This window comes from Astatotilapia calliptera, chromosome 19, assembly GCF_900246225.1.
Source record: "Astatotilapia calliptera chromosome 19, fAstCal1.2, whole genome shotgun sequence".
Classification (NCBI taxonomy): Eukaryota; Metazoa; Chordata; class Actinopteri; order Cichliformes; family Cichlidae; genus Astatotilapia; species Astatotilapia calliptera.
Genome location: NC_039320.1, coordinates 5,083,310 through 5,096,827, shown reverse-complemented (window position 1 = coordinate 5,096,827; position 13,518 = coordinate 5,083,310). Strand labels below are relative to the sequence as shown.

Genomic DNA, 13,518 nt, shown 5'->3' with positions numbered 1-13,518 from the left:
CCTCCACCCACCAGTCTGTCAAGCTAATCAAGTTTGCAGATGACACCACCGTTATTGGACTCATCTCGGACGGGGATGAGTCTGGTTACAGGAGGGAGGTTGAACGTCTGGTGTCCTGGTGCAGCCACAACAACCTGGTGCTGAATGCCCAGAAGACAGTGGAGATTATTGTGGACTTCAGGAAGCACACAGCTCCACTCCCCCCCATCATCCTGTCTGACACCCCCATCACCTCTGTGGACTCATTCCGCTTCCTGGGTACAACCATCACCCAGGACCTGAAGTGGGAGCCCACAATCACCTCCGTCATTAAGAAAGCCCAGCAGAGGATGTACTTCCTGAGGCAGCTGAAGAAATTCAACCTGCCAACACGGACGATGATGCAATTCTACACTGCAATCATCGAGTCCATCCTCACCTCCTCCATCACTGTGTGGTACACTCCAGGACACTGGGGCGTGCAGCTCGGATCTCAGCTGACCCTTCTCACCCTGGACACAGTCTGTTTGACCTGCTCCCCTCAGGCAGGAGGCTCCGGTCCATTCGCACCAGAACCTCTCGCCATAAGAACAGTTTCTTCCCCTCTGCTGTTGGACACATGAACAATAACCGTATGACTGTTCCCACCACTAACACATGACCCTACGCTGTGTTCACTGCATCATTCCATGTTTGCACTAATCACCACCTGCACTCATGTATATATCTTTCTACGTAGCACTTTTAATTCTTATTCTTATTTTTATTTTCATGTCTATTTAAGCGTAATTTATGACAGTATGTTTGCACTGAAGCACCGCAGCAATTTCCTAATGTTGTAAACCTGCTCAACATTTGGCAATAAAACCCTTTCTGATTCTGATTCTGATCCAGTCAGTTAGCTCGTAAGTATCCATTTCAAACAGGACAGTGGTAACAACAGCAGGCTACGGACAATTTTAAGTTTTAGCTTTTAAATAGGCTGTATGCATTTCAATGGGAGCAACAGGACGGTCAAATCTCGCTGATTTTACTACAGAGCAGGACGGATTGTAGGGTAGCAAACATCATCAGAAAACACATTTTCAACACTGCAGGTTACCTGGTGTAATGTTTTTCAGCTAAAAAGAAACATGGTCTGACTCCTACCTAACTATATAAAGAGTAACTGAAGGTTAAATGTATGGAACGCCAGGACTGCCATAATGAATTAATTAAATACACCATTAAATAATTAATTAAATGTGTCAATAATTAATTAAAATTGGAATTAATTAATTAAATAAATAGTTATGACACATGTAATTAATTAAATATTGACACATTTAATTAATTATTGACACGTTTAATTAATTATTTAATGATATATTTATTTATTTCATTTTGGCAGTCCTGGCGCCTGGCTCTCATCTTGAAATAATTTTATCTGTCAGCCTCACCCATCAAACTCAGGGGGCGGAATTGATTTGCTTGATTTGCCGGCAACAGAACGCTTACACAAACAAACCCGGGATACTGAGTGAAGCAATGTTACTTGACAAATAGCAAATCATAGCTCTATACATAGAAACAGAATAATGTGTACAATGTGCAAGAAAAGGTAAACACATATGGGACAAATGGAGAGCATTGCAACTGCTCCTCCACTTTGTCACAGTGCGACTGTTGTTTGTAAATGAAAACTTATCCCAACTACATGTGCTGCTGACCTTTGACCTTTTCTTTAGGTGCACAGAGGCCAGAGGAGTCTGTGGAAACATCCAGAACTGAGGCAGTGCTACAGATGTCTTCAAATAAAGTTGTGTATTATCCATGGATGCGTTCCATTCCTGTTTAGACCTGCTCGCTGTCAATGGGCTTCATTCCATTTCAGACTGCCGGTGGTCGGCTGGAATCTAAACTCAACATGGCTCCTGTGTTAGAAGAGCCTCTGATTTTAAAATCTGCACATTGAATAGTTTCTTTCCAGCACTATGGAGCTACCAGCCCAGTATATGTAGCCCACAGTAGATGGAGTTTTCAAGCTGGACTGACAAACATCATGACTCATGTGATCCCTACATGTGGACCTTTCACAGATGGATCCAAGTGCAGATTCAACTCTGCATTACATTTGACTTCAGCTGTTACACACTTTCATTTTCTAGCTGTGTCACTTCCTGCTTTTTGGATCAGATAGTTTATCCATGTCCACAAATGTTTGGCTGCATATTTTTATCATCTATATTTTCCAGTCTTCATGCAGCCGATATTTCATGTGAACTCCAATCTGCCACCTGCCATCACGTTTTCAGGGTTAGTTCAGTGTTGGACATGTAGGACAAACAGCAGCACATGTTCTCTAAATGTTTGCAGTCATTTTTAAATGACGCTGATACTACATGAGACATTTTTCACATTTATTGTCTTTGAACAGAGAATAATAAAGCCATCAAACATATACAGGCTTCTGCAAATACAAACTTCTGTGGTGCATTTGATGACCTGCAGAGGAGAACAAGTCGGGCTTTTCAGCCCTAACACAACCTCTTTGTTCTCAATACTACAAAACCTTAAAAGGCTGATATGCAAGTTTGCATGAATCACCAACACAGTTGTGTTTGTTTCTAGTATAATTATAAATAAGGTGATCAAATATCTGCTGACTGATTAGATCCAGTATCTATTACAGATGAACTGGATATCACAGCATGTTGTTAATCTGTCATATCAAACTAAACAGTGTTGCTGGGGTAAATATCCTCCAATAAAGTCAGATGAGGGCTTCTGTTGCCAGGTAACGCTTGATGTCACACTGGATCTTTTGATCTTTAGCATCATAGCGCTCGGAGTCTGATGTTGGCTCATGTGTTGTCATACACCAACATGACGTTCTACTAGTCAAGGCCTCACCTTCACCCACTGATGCTGATCACACAGACCCACTAATAGAACTGCTTTACCAGGTTTTATGCAGCGTCACCATCAATGTCACATTTAATCAGACCACATTTACATTACAAGCCCACTACAACCATTATCAACATTTTAAATTACATTATACATCTGCAGTGATTTAAAGCACCACTATTTTAACCTGATTCATTTCTCCACCTTAACAGTTCATTCCTCAAATGAAGCAAAAAATGTACCAACAAATAATTTAATCTTTATTTTCCAACTTTTACACGTGAAATCAAACAAGTGTATTTAACAGTGAAACCAGAGTGGAAGCTGCTCATATAGAGTCCAACGCATGCTAAAAGTAAGTTGAGTAGACCAGCATCATCAAAGTGTCGGCTCTCTGAACACGGTGCAAGATCGCCATCTGCAGGACAAAACTAGTTTTTCTCGCCCTCCTCGTCAACGTCAAGATGACGTCATCGTACAACAAAACATGCAGATCAGGTGACATGACTGTCTGAGAGGCGGAGTTAAACTGTGGCAGGTAAGCATGTGGAGGAGGAGCAACAACTGTATCTGTACTCAGTGTTTTCTAAGTGCATTCGCACTCCGATGGATCCATCAGAGAGCAAGTTGGGGTTAGTATCTTGCCTAAGATACTTGACACACAGGTTGGAGGAGCCTGGGACCGAACCATCAACCTTCCAATCAGTAGGTGACCAGCTCTACCTCCTGCATCTGAACAAAGCAGAAGTGCACACCAAACTCAATGGATAGTCAAATATAGAATCACAGAACAGAACTGCAGGCTGAGTTTGGATGTTTGTCTTTCACACCTCTCTGTGGCTCACACACACAGTGACGTCAGACACAGTCACACACACTGTTTCATCTGCTTTGTGCACAAATTCATTACTTTCTTCCTTCAATGATCTACATACTACGTGCTGCCCAGTGAATACTTTGCAATGTATTCATTGTATGTATTCATATACCAGTATTATTCATATACCAGTATTATTCATATACCAGACCTCGTCTGGTATCTGCTCCCTCCTCTGTAAGAGACAGTAAAGGAAAACACGTCTCTGCCTAGTCTTGAAAATCTAATCTTATCATCCATTGTTCTTCTAGGGCCTCTTCTTCTTGTGGCCTCAGCTAACTGCTAATATTTAAATGGCTAACATTAACATGTGTGACATTAAAGTACCAAAAGGTACTTTAAAAGTACATTTTTTTTCAAAAACTTACACAAGTAAATGTAACGGAGTAAATTTAACTCATTATTACCCACCTCTGGGTCTAGGGATGCTTTTTAAGTAAAGGTTTAACTACAGCCAGCTAGGGATGGGTACCATTTAGATTTGAAAACCTGCTAAATCAGAATCAGTTGCTGATGACGGCTTTTTTCTTTTTCATTAATCACGTATAATCTTAACTAGGGATGGGTATTGATACGATTTTAACGATTCCAATTCCATTTTCGATTCTGTTTAACGATCCGATTCTTTATCGATTCTTATGTTTAAAAAAGGAAAACACTAAGGTTGATTAGCTTAGAAGTTTGTTTTATATCTTCTCTTTGAACAAGATAGAAATTTAGGAGTAACATGGCCTTACAAACCCAACAGTGAAATCTTAAGAGATCCACAGCCTACGGCTCTTAAATGGGTGTCACAGGGTCCCCAGGAAAAAAAAATGTAAATGTAAAATAATAAAATAAATATTCTCCTGTAGCAATAACAAAGTGTAACATAAATTATTCTGTAGCAATTACACAAGAATATCCAGTAATGTCCCTGCCTACAATTAAACACATTCACTTACCAAAGTGAAATCGGGGGCATCTGCTGTGGCAAATGGGTGCAAGCCTTTGACCACAAACTGAGTCACTGCTCGGTGACATTCGTCTGTCCTGGCCTGAAAGGAGACGCTACCAGTAGACTGCAGCGAGATCTGCCAGCGAGCGCCAGCCAGACTCTGTCTCTCTCATCATGGTCACCTAAATGCACAGTAATGGCAGTAATGGCAGATAAGGCAGATTGCGCTAACATAATATGCACTGTTAGTTGATTATTTACCTGCCGCATTAACGGGAGAGGACGTGCAAACGTTACCGCTGCTGCTGGGTTGAGATTCACGAGTCCGGAGCGGAATTAAAAACACGACATTCATTTAAGGTCATCGCGTGTTTTGTGAGCAAATGCTTTTGCATATTCGCAGTGTTTCCTCCCTTAAATGAAATATCTACTTTGCAAGTATTGCAAGTTACCCTGTTGTCATCCGTTCTCGTAAAGTATAATCAAACTTTTGAGCGTTTGAGCCGCTTAGGTACCGTGTTTCCTGCCGGGTAAATGATGCTCCGCAACGTGGTGACGTCATTCGGGGCGACTGGAATCGATAAGGGAATCGTTTGCAAAAATGGCAAACAATTCCAAGGAATTGAAACAGTGGGAACCGGTTCTCAACAAGAACCGGGTTTCGATACCCATCCCTAGTCTTAACTCAAAGTGAACATAGACTTGATTGAAGTAACTCAGATCAGCCAATTCAAAATGCTAATTCAATCAACTCTGAGTTCATGGCTAGACTCAGTTTGTTGGCCCTGCACCTTAAAACTATTCCCTGTTTGTCCCTCATGTTTTTTGGATATTGTTTTCACATCATATGTCACGGCTAGCGGGGCGAGCCATGTTGAATTTAATAAAGGACCCAAGATGCCGACACTGCTGTGAAGTGAGTGAGCTTTATTGAAACGGTGAAGTGCAGTGGAGATGGCCTGTGCAGAAGCTAAGATAACCTCTACTGAAAAAACTAAAAAACTAACCTGAAACCTTAAACGGAGACACGGGGAGACAACACAGACGAACCAGCAACAAGCAGGAGAAAACAAAGGGCTCATATACACAAAAGAGCCATCAGGGAATGAGAAAAAGGAGACACAGCAGGATTCATTGGACATAACCAGACAAGGGGAAGCAAAAGTAGACACACTAACATAGGACATGGTACTGTCGAAATAAAACAGGAAGTGAACACAGAGACACAATACTAACACAGTACAGAGGGAACACAGAAAGCAAAACCTCAGAACTAGAAAATCTTAATCAGAATGACAAAATACTTATTTTCCACCCTGATTTACGAATAAATTCTTTACAAATCCTACCATGTGAATTCATGGATTTTTTTTTCACATTCTGTCTCTCACAGTTGAAGTGTACCTCTGGTGCAAATTACTGACCTCTGTCATCATTTTAGGTGGGGGAACTTGCACAATCGGTGGCTGACTAAATATTTTTTTGCCCCACTATATTTTAGATTTGAATGAATCATGAATGAAGAAGCATTACCAGAAAAATTAAGAAGAAAAGACAACTTGAGTGAAAAACAAATGACACTGTGGCTTAATTTCTGTTAACTTCCTGAAAATCATCTGTGTTGTTATGTGTGTGATCAGCAAAAAGGGATAAGAAGCAGCACTACCGTAAAACTTAGCGTTGAAGCTCAAGTTTGGCAGATAACGGGTGGCAGGCGTGGCTCACACTTGACCACGGTGTTGGAGAAACTCTGAGCTCCGGGTCTTTATAATCACTCTGCGGAGCTCACAGAGACTGCAGGGAGGACAGGAGGACAGAGCAGACTTTGTGAATTATTTTTTATCTTAGATGTAATATAAATTCAACACAGGCCTCTGAGGAAAAGGATCGTGCTACAAACTTTCGTTTCTCTTCCAACAGAAAGCAGAGGAGTGGAGTTACTCAGAGACTGACTGGATTAAACACACCAAAGGTTTATATTCCAGTTGGACCGTATCTCTTACCAAGGTCTGCACTACGTATCAGGATTTGATCTTATTCAGGTAATATCAGGGTTCTTATAGGGGTTTGTTCACAATAGTAACTCATGCAGCCATTTTTCAGTCTCACTGACCAAACTTTTTACAACATGCTGCATTTTTAATAGTAAACTTCTGTTCAGTGCTTTTCCTGTCACACACTCATACATGTGTTTTGTCTGCAGCAGCTGTGTTGTTGTTAGCTTGTATTATCTGTTTAATCTCTTCAACATGGTTTTAGTTTTCTTTGTAAAGTCAGCAGCTCTGTCACTTTTCTCTGATTCCTCTTCTGCTCGACACTCAGCTGACACTCAGTTTCATTTCCACATTCATGAAGTTGTTGTCCAAGCGAATCATAGGCTCCATGATCGGTCAGCAAACTGTGTCCAGGCAGACAGGTTGGATAAGAATAGCAGATTTATGTTTGATTACGCCCGTTTCCAATTCAGTTCCAATCATTCCTGGCCCCAGGAGGTTGATGGGGGTGGGAGATGGGGGGCAGTGGGTTGTAGGCACAATGTAGATGAGTGGAGGCTTAATGTACTTAAACTTCCAGTCACAGTGAATCAGTGTGTGTCAGTGAATGCATCATGTGTGCTTCATGGCTCCATCTAGTGGACTGATAGTAGAAGTAGAGCAGCTGATGGCAGCTTCCTGTGCCTCACACTGCTGTCTGACTGCATTCAGCTGATATTTGGACAGCACACATGATGGAAAGGAGGATTTTGGTTTATGTGCACATGAATGATTTGTGTTTCCTCTGCAGGTGAAGGTAGAAAGTGTGTGTGAGCTGATGTGAATTGAGCAGCATGGATCAGTGTGAGGACAGAGAGGAGGGAGTCCCTCCCTCTAAAAGCACTCTGTGTGGGGAACATGAGAGCCAGACCAAAGCTCAGAGGTGAGATGACCATCTCTAACTGTCCATGACTCTTCTCCATGTCACAGCTCAGCACTCACATCACTGCTCCATCATTATTCACACTCATACCTCTGTGTGTGTTGTTTTAAAGCCCAGAGCTGTGGGGCGTACCAGGCTCAGCTGGACATAACCCTGAAACTAATCCAGAGCCTGGACCTGAACCCAGCTGTGTTTCCTTAAAGAGCAACGACTCGAAGGATATCAGTGTAAACTTTAAGAAAAGACTGTTATGTGACAAAGAGTAAGTACATTATTTTTATGAGATTGTTCATCATGTCTTTAATTTATTATTTCCAGTTTTTCCTTCCTGTCTCATGAAGCTGTTACATTTATTGTTTTTCTTTTAGGATCAATAAGAGGCCAGAATCTCCTGGACCTGAACCCAGCTGTGTTTCCTTAAAGAGCAACATGTCGAAGGATTTTGGTGCTGACTTTAAAGGCTGTTCTTCTGCTGCTGAGAGGTAATGTGTGTCTAGATGTTGTTCCTGACTCTGTATTTTTGAATAAATCCTCATGTTTAATATCAGCTCAGCTCTTTTTCACACATTTCTATGTTGGTATGTGAAGCGGTGTGTGTTGGAGTGTTTCCACAAACACAGCAGTCAGAGTGGAAAGAGTGGATGTTGTAGGAGGTGTTTGTGTAGTGAAGAGGCTGAGTGTCTGTAGGACTCCAGCTGCTCCAGCAGGTGTCTCCTTTGTGCTTTGCTTCAAACACAGTGTAGGGAGGAGCTTCCACTCAGGTGTTTCAGGTGTTGCTGGATGGAGGAGGACAAATAGTTTTTCCCTTCAGTGACACTTCAGCAGCTCAATGTTCTGGGAGATGTTTGTCTTTATGAAGGTTTATGGATTCTTGTTCTTACTTTGGTTAAACTGAGCAATACATTTTCCATCTAACATTTAAAGTAATTTTCCAGGTGAATAAAAGATCTGCAGCTGCAGCCTCTGTGATGTTTCACAGTCTGAAAGTAACAAATTCAACCAGAGTTCAAACAAAGGCTTAATATACGTGTGTGTTTGATATAATGCCAACAAGTACAAACAGGTGTTCTTACAGGTCTTAATCACAGAGCTCTGATAAGTCTGGTGACTTTCACACTCAGCAGTTTTGCTGCCTTTTATTGTATATTGGCCTTTTTAAAGCCCTTCAAAGTCTCCCACATTCATATAGAGCTTTTAACACCAAACTCCTTTACAGTCCTTCTCCTCTCACACACGATCACACGACTGATTTGTCTGCAGCAGCTGTGTTACTGCTAGTATTTTATTATGTGTGTAATCTCCTCATATTGTTCCTGTGGTTTAGTTTGACTTCCTTCTGCAAACTCAGCTGCTCTGTTGCTGATACACGTCTCCATGAATATGATTGATCAGATGCTGCCAACACCATGTGTTTCATGTGAGCGCTCAGCTGAAACCCTGGGTTGACTTATCGAGTTAATAACAAGCTTCACGTGACTGTGAATGCTAAAGTGAATCCAGATAAAGGAAAGAGACCCTGCTAATGTTGGACTCACTTCTTAGTGTGGATCCCAGGAGGAAGTTCAACATAGCCATTCTTTGTGCTAGCTCGACCAAACCTGAAACCACAGTGCAGGATAATGATTATCATCTGTCTCTGTCAAGGACATTTAAAATCCACAAATAACAAACATAATTATATTTGACCATTAAAAATCTCTTTTCACTTAAAAAAGCATGAGCACACTGGTGGATTACAGAAACATGAAAACTCTTTAACAGTAAAGTGTCATGATCCTGGGTCTGCTGACCCAACGTTTTGTGTTTAGTTTGTGTAGCCTTCAGGTTTCCTAAGTTCATCGTTATCATGCCTAGTTGTTTCCAGTTCATTTTTACCCCTCGTGTTCCCACTATGTTTAGTCTATCATGCCTAGATGTTTCTAGTTATTTTCCCCTCGTGTTTCCACTATGTTAAGTCTCCCCTGCTTTTCATGTATTTCATGTATGTGGCTTATGTTGTTCAGTTCAGGTTGTCATGTCTATATCTCACTGTGTTTCCTGTTTTATTGTGAAGAGGTCTGGTGTGTCTGTGTTCATCATGTTCAGTTACTCTCCCCCTGTGACGTAATTATGTTCATGTGTCAGCTGGGCCCATGTGTTGCCACTTCCCTCATTGTCCTCCTGTGTCCATTTAGTCTGTGTGCTCTCAGTCTTTCTTTGTCAGGTCGTCCGTTGTATTCACCCGTTGTATTGCTCCGTTGTTCCTATGTCTCCGCTCCAGGTATCCCTGTCAGTTCGTTATGTTTAGAGTTTTGTATGTTTCGTTTTAGTTCACCCAGTTTAGATCATTGTTTAGTTTTCATCGATTCCCTATTATATTTGTACCCTCGTTTCTTGCATTAATAAACGGCTTGTTTTGTTATTCATATCTCATTTCGGTCTGCGCTTGAGTCCTTCCCTGCAACATACGATCTGCCCTAGCCAGACCGTGACATAAAGTTAATTTAGGCGTAAACAAAGTGTCAAACATACTTAAGTAGAAGGACTAATGTTTGTGTTAACCCTCAAATGGGCTGTACAACATTATATAGGGAGACAAAAACAGAGATTATCGTAGCCATCGCTCTCTCGCATGGACGTGGCAGTCTTGCTGTCTGCTGCGAATCCTCCCCGTACCTCCGTGACCTCGTCTGGTATCTGCTCCCTCCTCTGTAAGAGACAGTAAAGGAAAACACGTCTCTGCCTAGTCTTGAAAATCTAATCTTATCATCCATTGTTCTTCTAGGGCCTCTTCTTCTTGTGGCCTCAGCTAACTGCTAATATTTACATGGCTAACATTAACATGTGTGCCAGCCAGGTTCACATTTATGATTAACTATGATTAATTAACTGATGTTGAAACTGGAGCTTTACTGACCTCTGAAATTCCTCCTAAAGTGTTATTCAGTGTTGTGACAGTCAGCTGCTTCAGCTGCTGCTGGGATGGGCTGTGGCAAAGAGAACAGAGAAAATCCAAATCAGAGTTTTTCTCTGAATTAAAAGCAAGGAAACAACAATATATTCTACATGGTGAAACTGATGGTTTCTAGTGTTTGGGTCTGTTTTTCTGTATTTATGCAGATAAAGTGTAAACTCAGATGAATTATACCATCAAATGTTAAAGGAAAATATGAGGATGAGTGTCTGTGAGCTGAGAAGGACGTGAAGCGAGCAGTTTATCCCAGAGCTCACTCTCTCCTTTAAATCTCAGTTTTTTTCTTCTTCACAGTTTATCTGTTAATTTATTAATGAATAACACTGAAAGAGTTTCTGTTATATGTTTCTGTGACGTGACTAAAGCAAATCTTTCAAATAATCCCACCATCAATGTTGTCTCCTTTACTACGGTTACTTTACTTGAATTTCTTTGAAATGAACCAAATTCTTTTATTTGTTGGTTGTTGCATATTTAACCTCTACAGTCAGGAAAGGAGGGGATGAGGCCTCAACAATGTTGGGTTGTAGCTGTGGTTCAGGTTAGAGTGAGTGTCCATGGAATAAATGTAAGTCAGTGAACTGGAAACATGACTGTGTTCAAACTTTGTTTTCCTTTTTATAATGAGTCTAATCAAAGGTGGACAGAAGTATCTCCACTTTGACTTTTCTGTGTCACCATCAGAGCTTCTGCACAGTGTGGAGAAAGATCCAGAAGCAGAGCTGGACTGCAGACAGCCAGTCAGAGCAGCTGTGTACAAAGTAAGACTGAACATCTGTCTGCTGATGGACTCATTTCTGAAAACTGGACTTCTTCTGTTGTTCAGACATTGAAGAGTTTTCTTTCTCTTTAGTCTCATTGTTTTTCTTTCTTTCAGCAGATGTTGGTCTGCAGGAGGTTTTAGATGAACATAAAATCAGTCTGAGGAGGAGATGTGAACGTGTGACTGAAGGAAGTGATGAAACAGGAAGTAGAACCCTCCTCAACAGGATCTACACTGAGCTCTACATCACAGAGGGACAGAGTGAAGAGGTTCATACCCAACATGAGGTGAGGCAGCTGGAGACAGCTTCCAAGATGGACGCCCTCCATGACGCTCCAATCAGGTGCCAGGACATCTTTAAAGCCTTACCTGACCAACAGAGACCCATCAGAGTGGTTCTGACCAACGGCGTGGCTGGTGTTGGAAAAACCTTCTCAGTGCAGAAGTTCACTCTGGACTGGGCAGAGGGCTTGGAGAACCAACATGTCAGTGTGGTGGTTCTGCTTTCATTCAGGGAGCTGAACCTGATCAGAGATGAGCAGTACAGTCTTCTGGAGCTGCTCCATGTTTTCCATCCAACATTACAGAAGGTCACAGCAGAGAAGCTGGCTGTCTCTCAGCTTTTGTTCATCTTTGACGGCCTGGATGAAAGCAGACTTTCATTGGATTTCACCAACAGGAAGCTGCTGTCTGATGTCACACAGAAGTCATCAGTCAGCCAGCTGCTGACAAACCTCATCCAGGGGAATCTGCTTCCCTCGGCTCTCGTCTGGATAACTTCCCGACCCGCAGCAGCCAATCAGATCCCTCCTACATGTGTTGACAGGCTAACAGAAGTACGAGGCTTCACTGACGCCCAGAAGGAGGAGTACTTCAGGAGGAGATTCAGTGATGAAGAGCTGTCCAGCAGAATCATCTCCCACATGAAGACATCCAGGAGCCTCCACATCATGTGTAGTATCCCAGTCTTCTGCTGGATCACTGCTACAGTTCTGGAGCACATGTTGACTACAGAGCAGAGAGGAGAGCTGCCCAAGACCCTGACTGACATGTACTCACACTTCCTGCTGGTTCAGACAAAGAGGAAGAAGAACAAGTACCATGAGGGACGTGAGACGAGTCCACAGGAGCTGACGGAGGCTGACAGGGATGTTCTTCTGAAGCTGGGGAGGCTGGCGTTTGAACATCTTGAGAAAGGAAACATCATGTTCTACCAAGAAGACCTGGAGCAGTGTGGTCTGGATGTGACAGAGGCCTCGGTGTACTCAGGAGTTTGTACAGAGATCTTCAAAAGAGAGTGTGTGATCTTCCAGAAACCAGTCTACTGCTTTGTTCATCTGAGCATTCAGGAGTTTCTGGCTGCTGTCTACATGTTCCACTGTTTCACCAACAGGAAGACAAAGGTGCTGAGGAACCTTCTGGGACAAACTTATTGGAAATCATCTCTGGATGATTTCCTGAACAGAGCCATGTATAAATCCCTCGAGAGTGAAAATGGCCACCTGGACCTGTTTGTTCGCTTCCTTCATGGCCTCTGTCTGGAGTCCAACCAGAGACTCTTAGTAGGTCTGCTGGGTCAGACAGAGATCAGTCCAGAAACCATCCAGAGAGTCATCAACAACCTGAAGGAGATGAACAGTGATGAAATCTCTCCTGACAGAAGCATCAACATCTTCCACTGTCTGATGGAGATGAACGACCTCTCAGTACATCAGGAGATCCAAGAGTTCCTGAAGTCAGAGAACAGATCAGAGAAGGAACTCTCTGACATCCAGTGCTCAGCTCTGGCCTTCATGCTGCAGATGTCAGAGGAGGTTCTGGGTGAGTTGGACCTGCAGAAGTACAAAACATCAGAGCGGGGACGACGGAGACTGATTCCAGCTGTGAGGAACTGCAGAAAGGCTGGGTGAGTCCAGATGTGATCATTAACATCATTAATTAGTGTAGATTAGTAGTTTAGTTCTTCAGATATACACAGTACTAAATGACTCTCATTAGTTTGAGTTTCTTAAACCTGCTGCTGCTGCTGCTGTTGTTGGTCATTCAGACGCTGCTGTTAAAGAGAAGACAGAAATAAGAATCTATTTTTGTATTTTATCTTTGTAGTGAAGTGAACTCTAATGTTAAAAACTGTGACAAATATCCAGAGCAGTCACCGTCTGAGCTTCTCCTCTGACTACAGACAGAACTACAGACACAGAGTT

At 42.2% G+C, this 13,518-nt stretch overlaps 2 protein-coding genes across 3 annotated transcripts in view; one reads left to right on the top strand and one right to left on the bottom strand.

The window, feature by feature from the left end:
- LOC113011577 (NACHT, LRR and PYD domains-containing protein 12-like) overlaps window positions 1–13,518 on the bottom strand; it is a 382,413-nt gene that overhangs the window by 287,710 nt on the left and 81,185 nt on the right. The window lies entirely within an intron of this gene.
- LOC113011575 (protein NLRC3-like) overlaps window positions 7,573–13,518 on the top strand; it is a 46,989-nt gene continuing 41,043 nt past the window's right edge. For both annotated transcript variants that reach the window (XM_026151120.1, XM_026151121.1), the window contains exons 1-5: window positions 7,573–7,598; window positions 7,711–7,860; window positions 7,967–8,080; window positions 11,236–11,312; window positions 11,429–13,220. In XM_026151120.1, coding sequence (XP_026006905.1) covers window positions 8,028–8,080; window positions 11,236–11,312; window positions 11,429–13,220 — 1,922 coding nt within the window. In that variant the 5' untranslated portion in view covers window positions 7,573–7,598; window positions 7,711–7,860; window positions 7,967–8,027. The remainder of the gene's footprint in view (window positions 7,599–7,710; window positions 7,861–7,966; window positions 8,081–11,235; window positions 11,313–11,428; window positions 13,221–13,518) is intronic.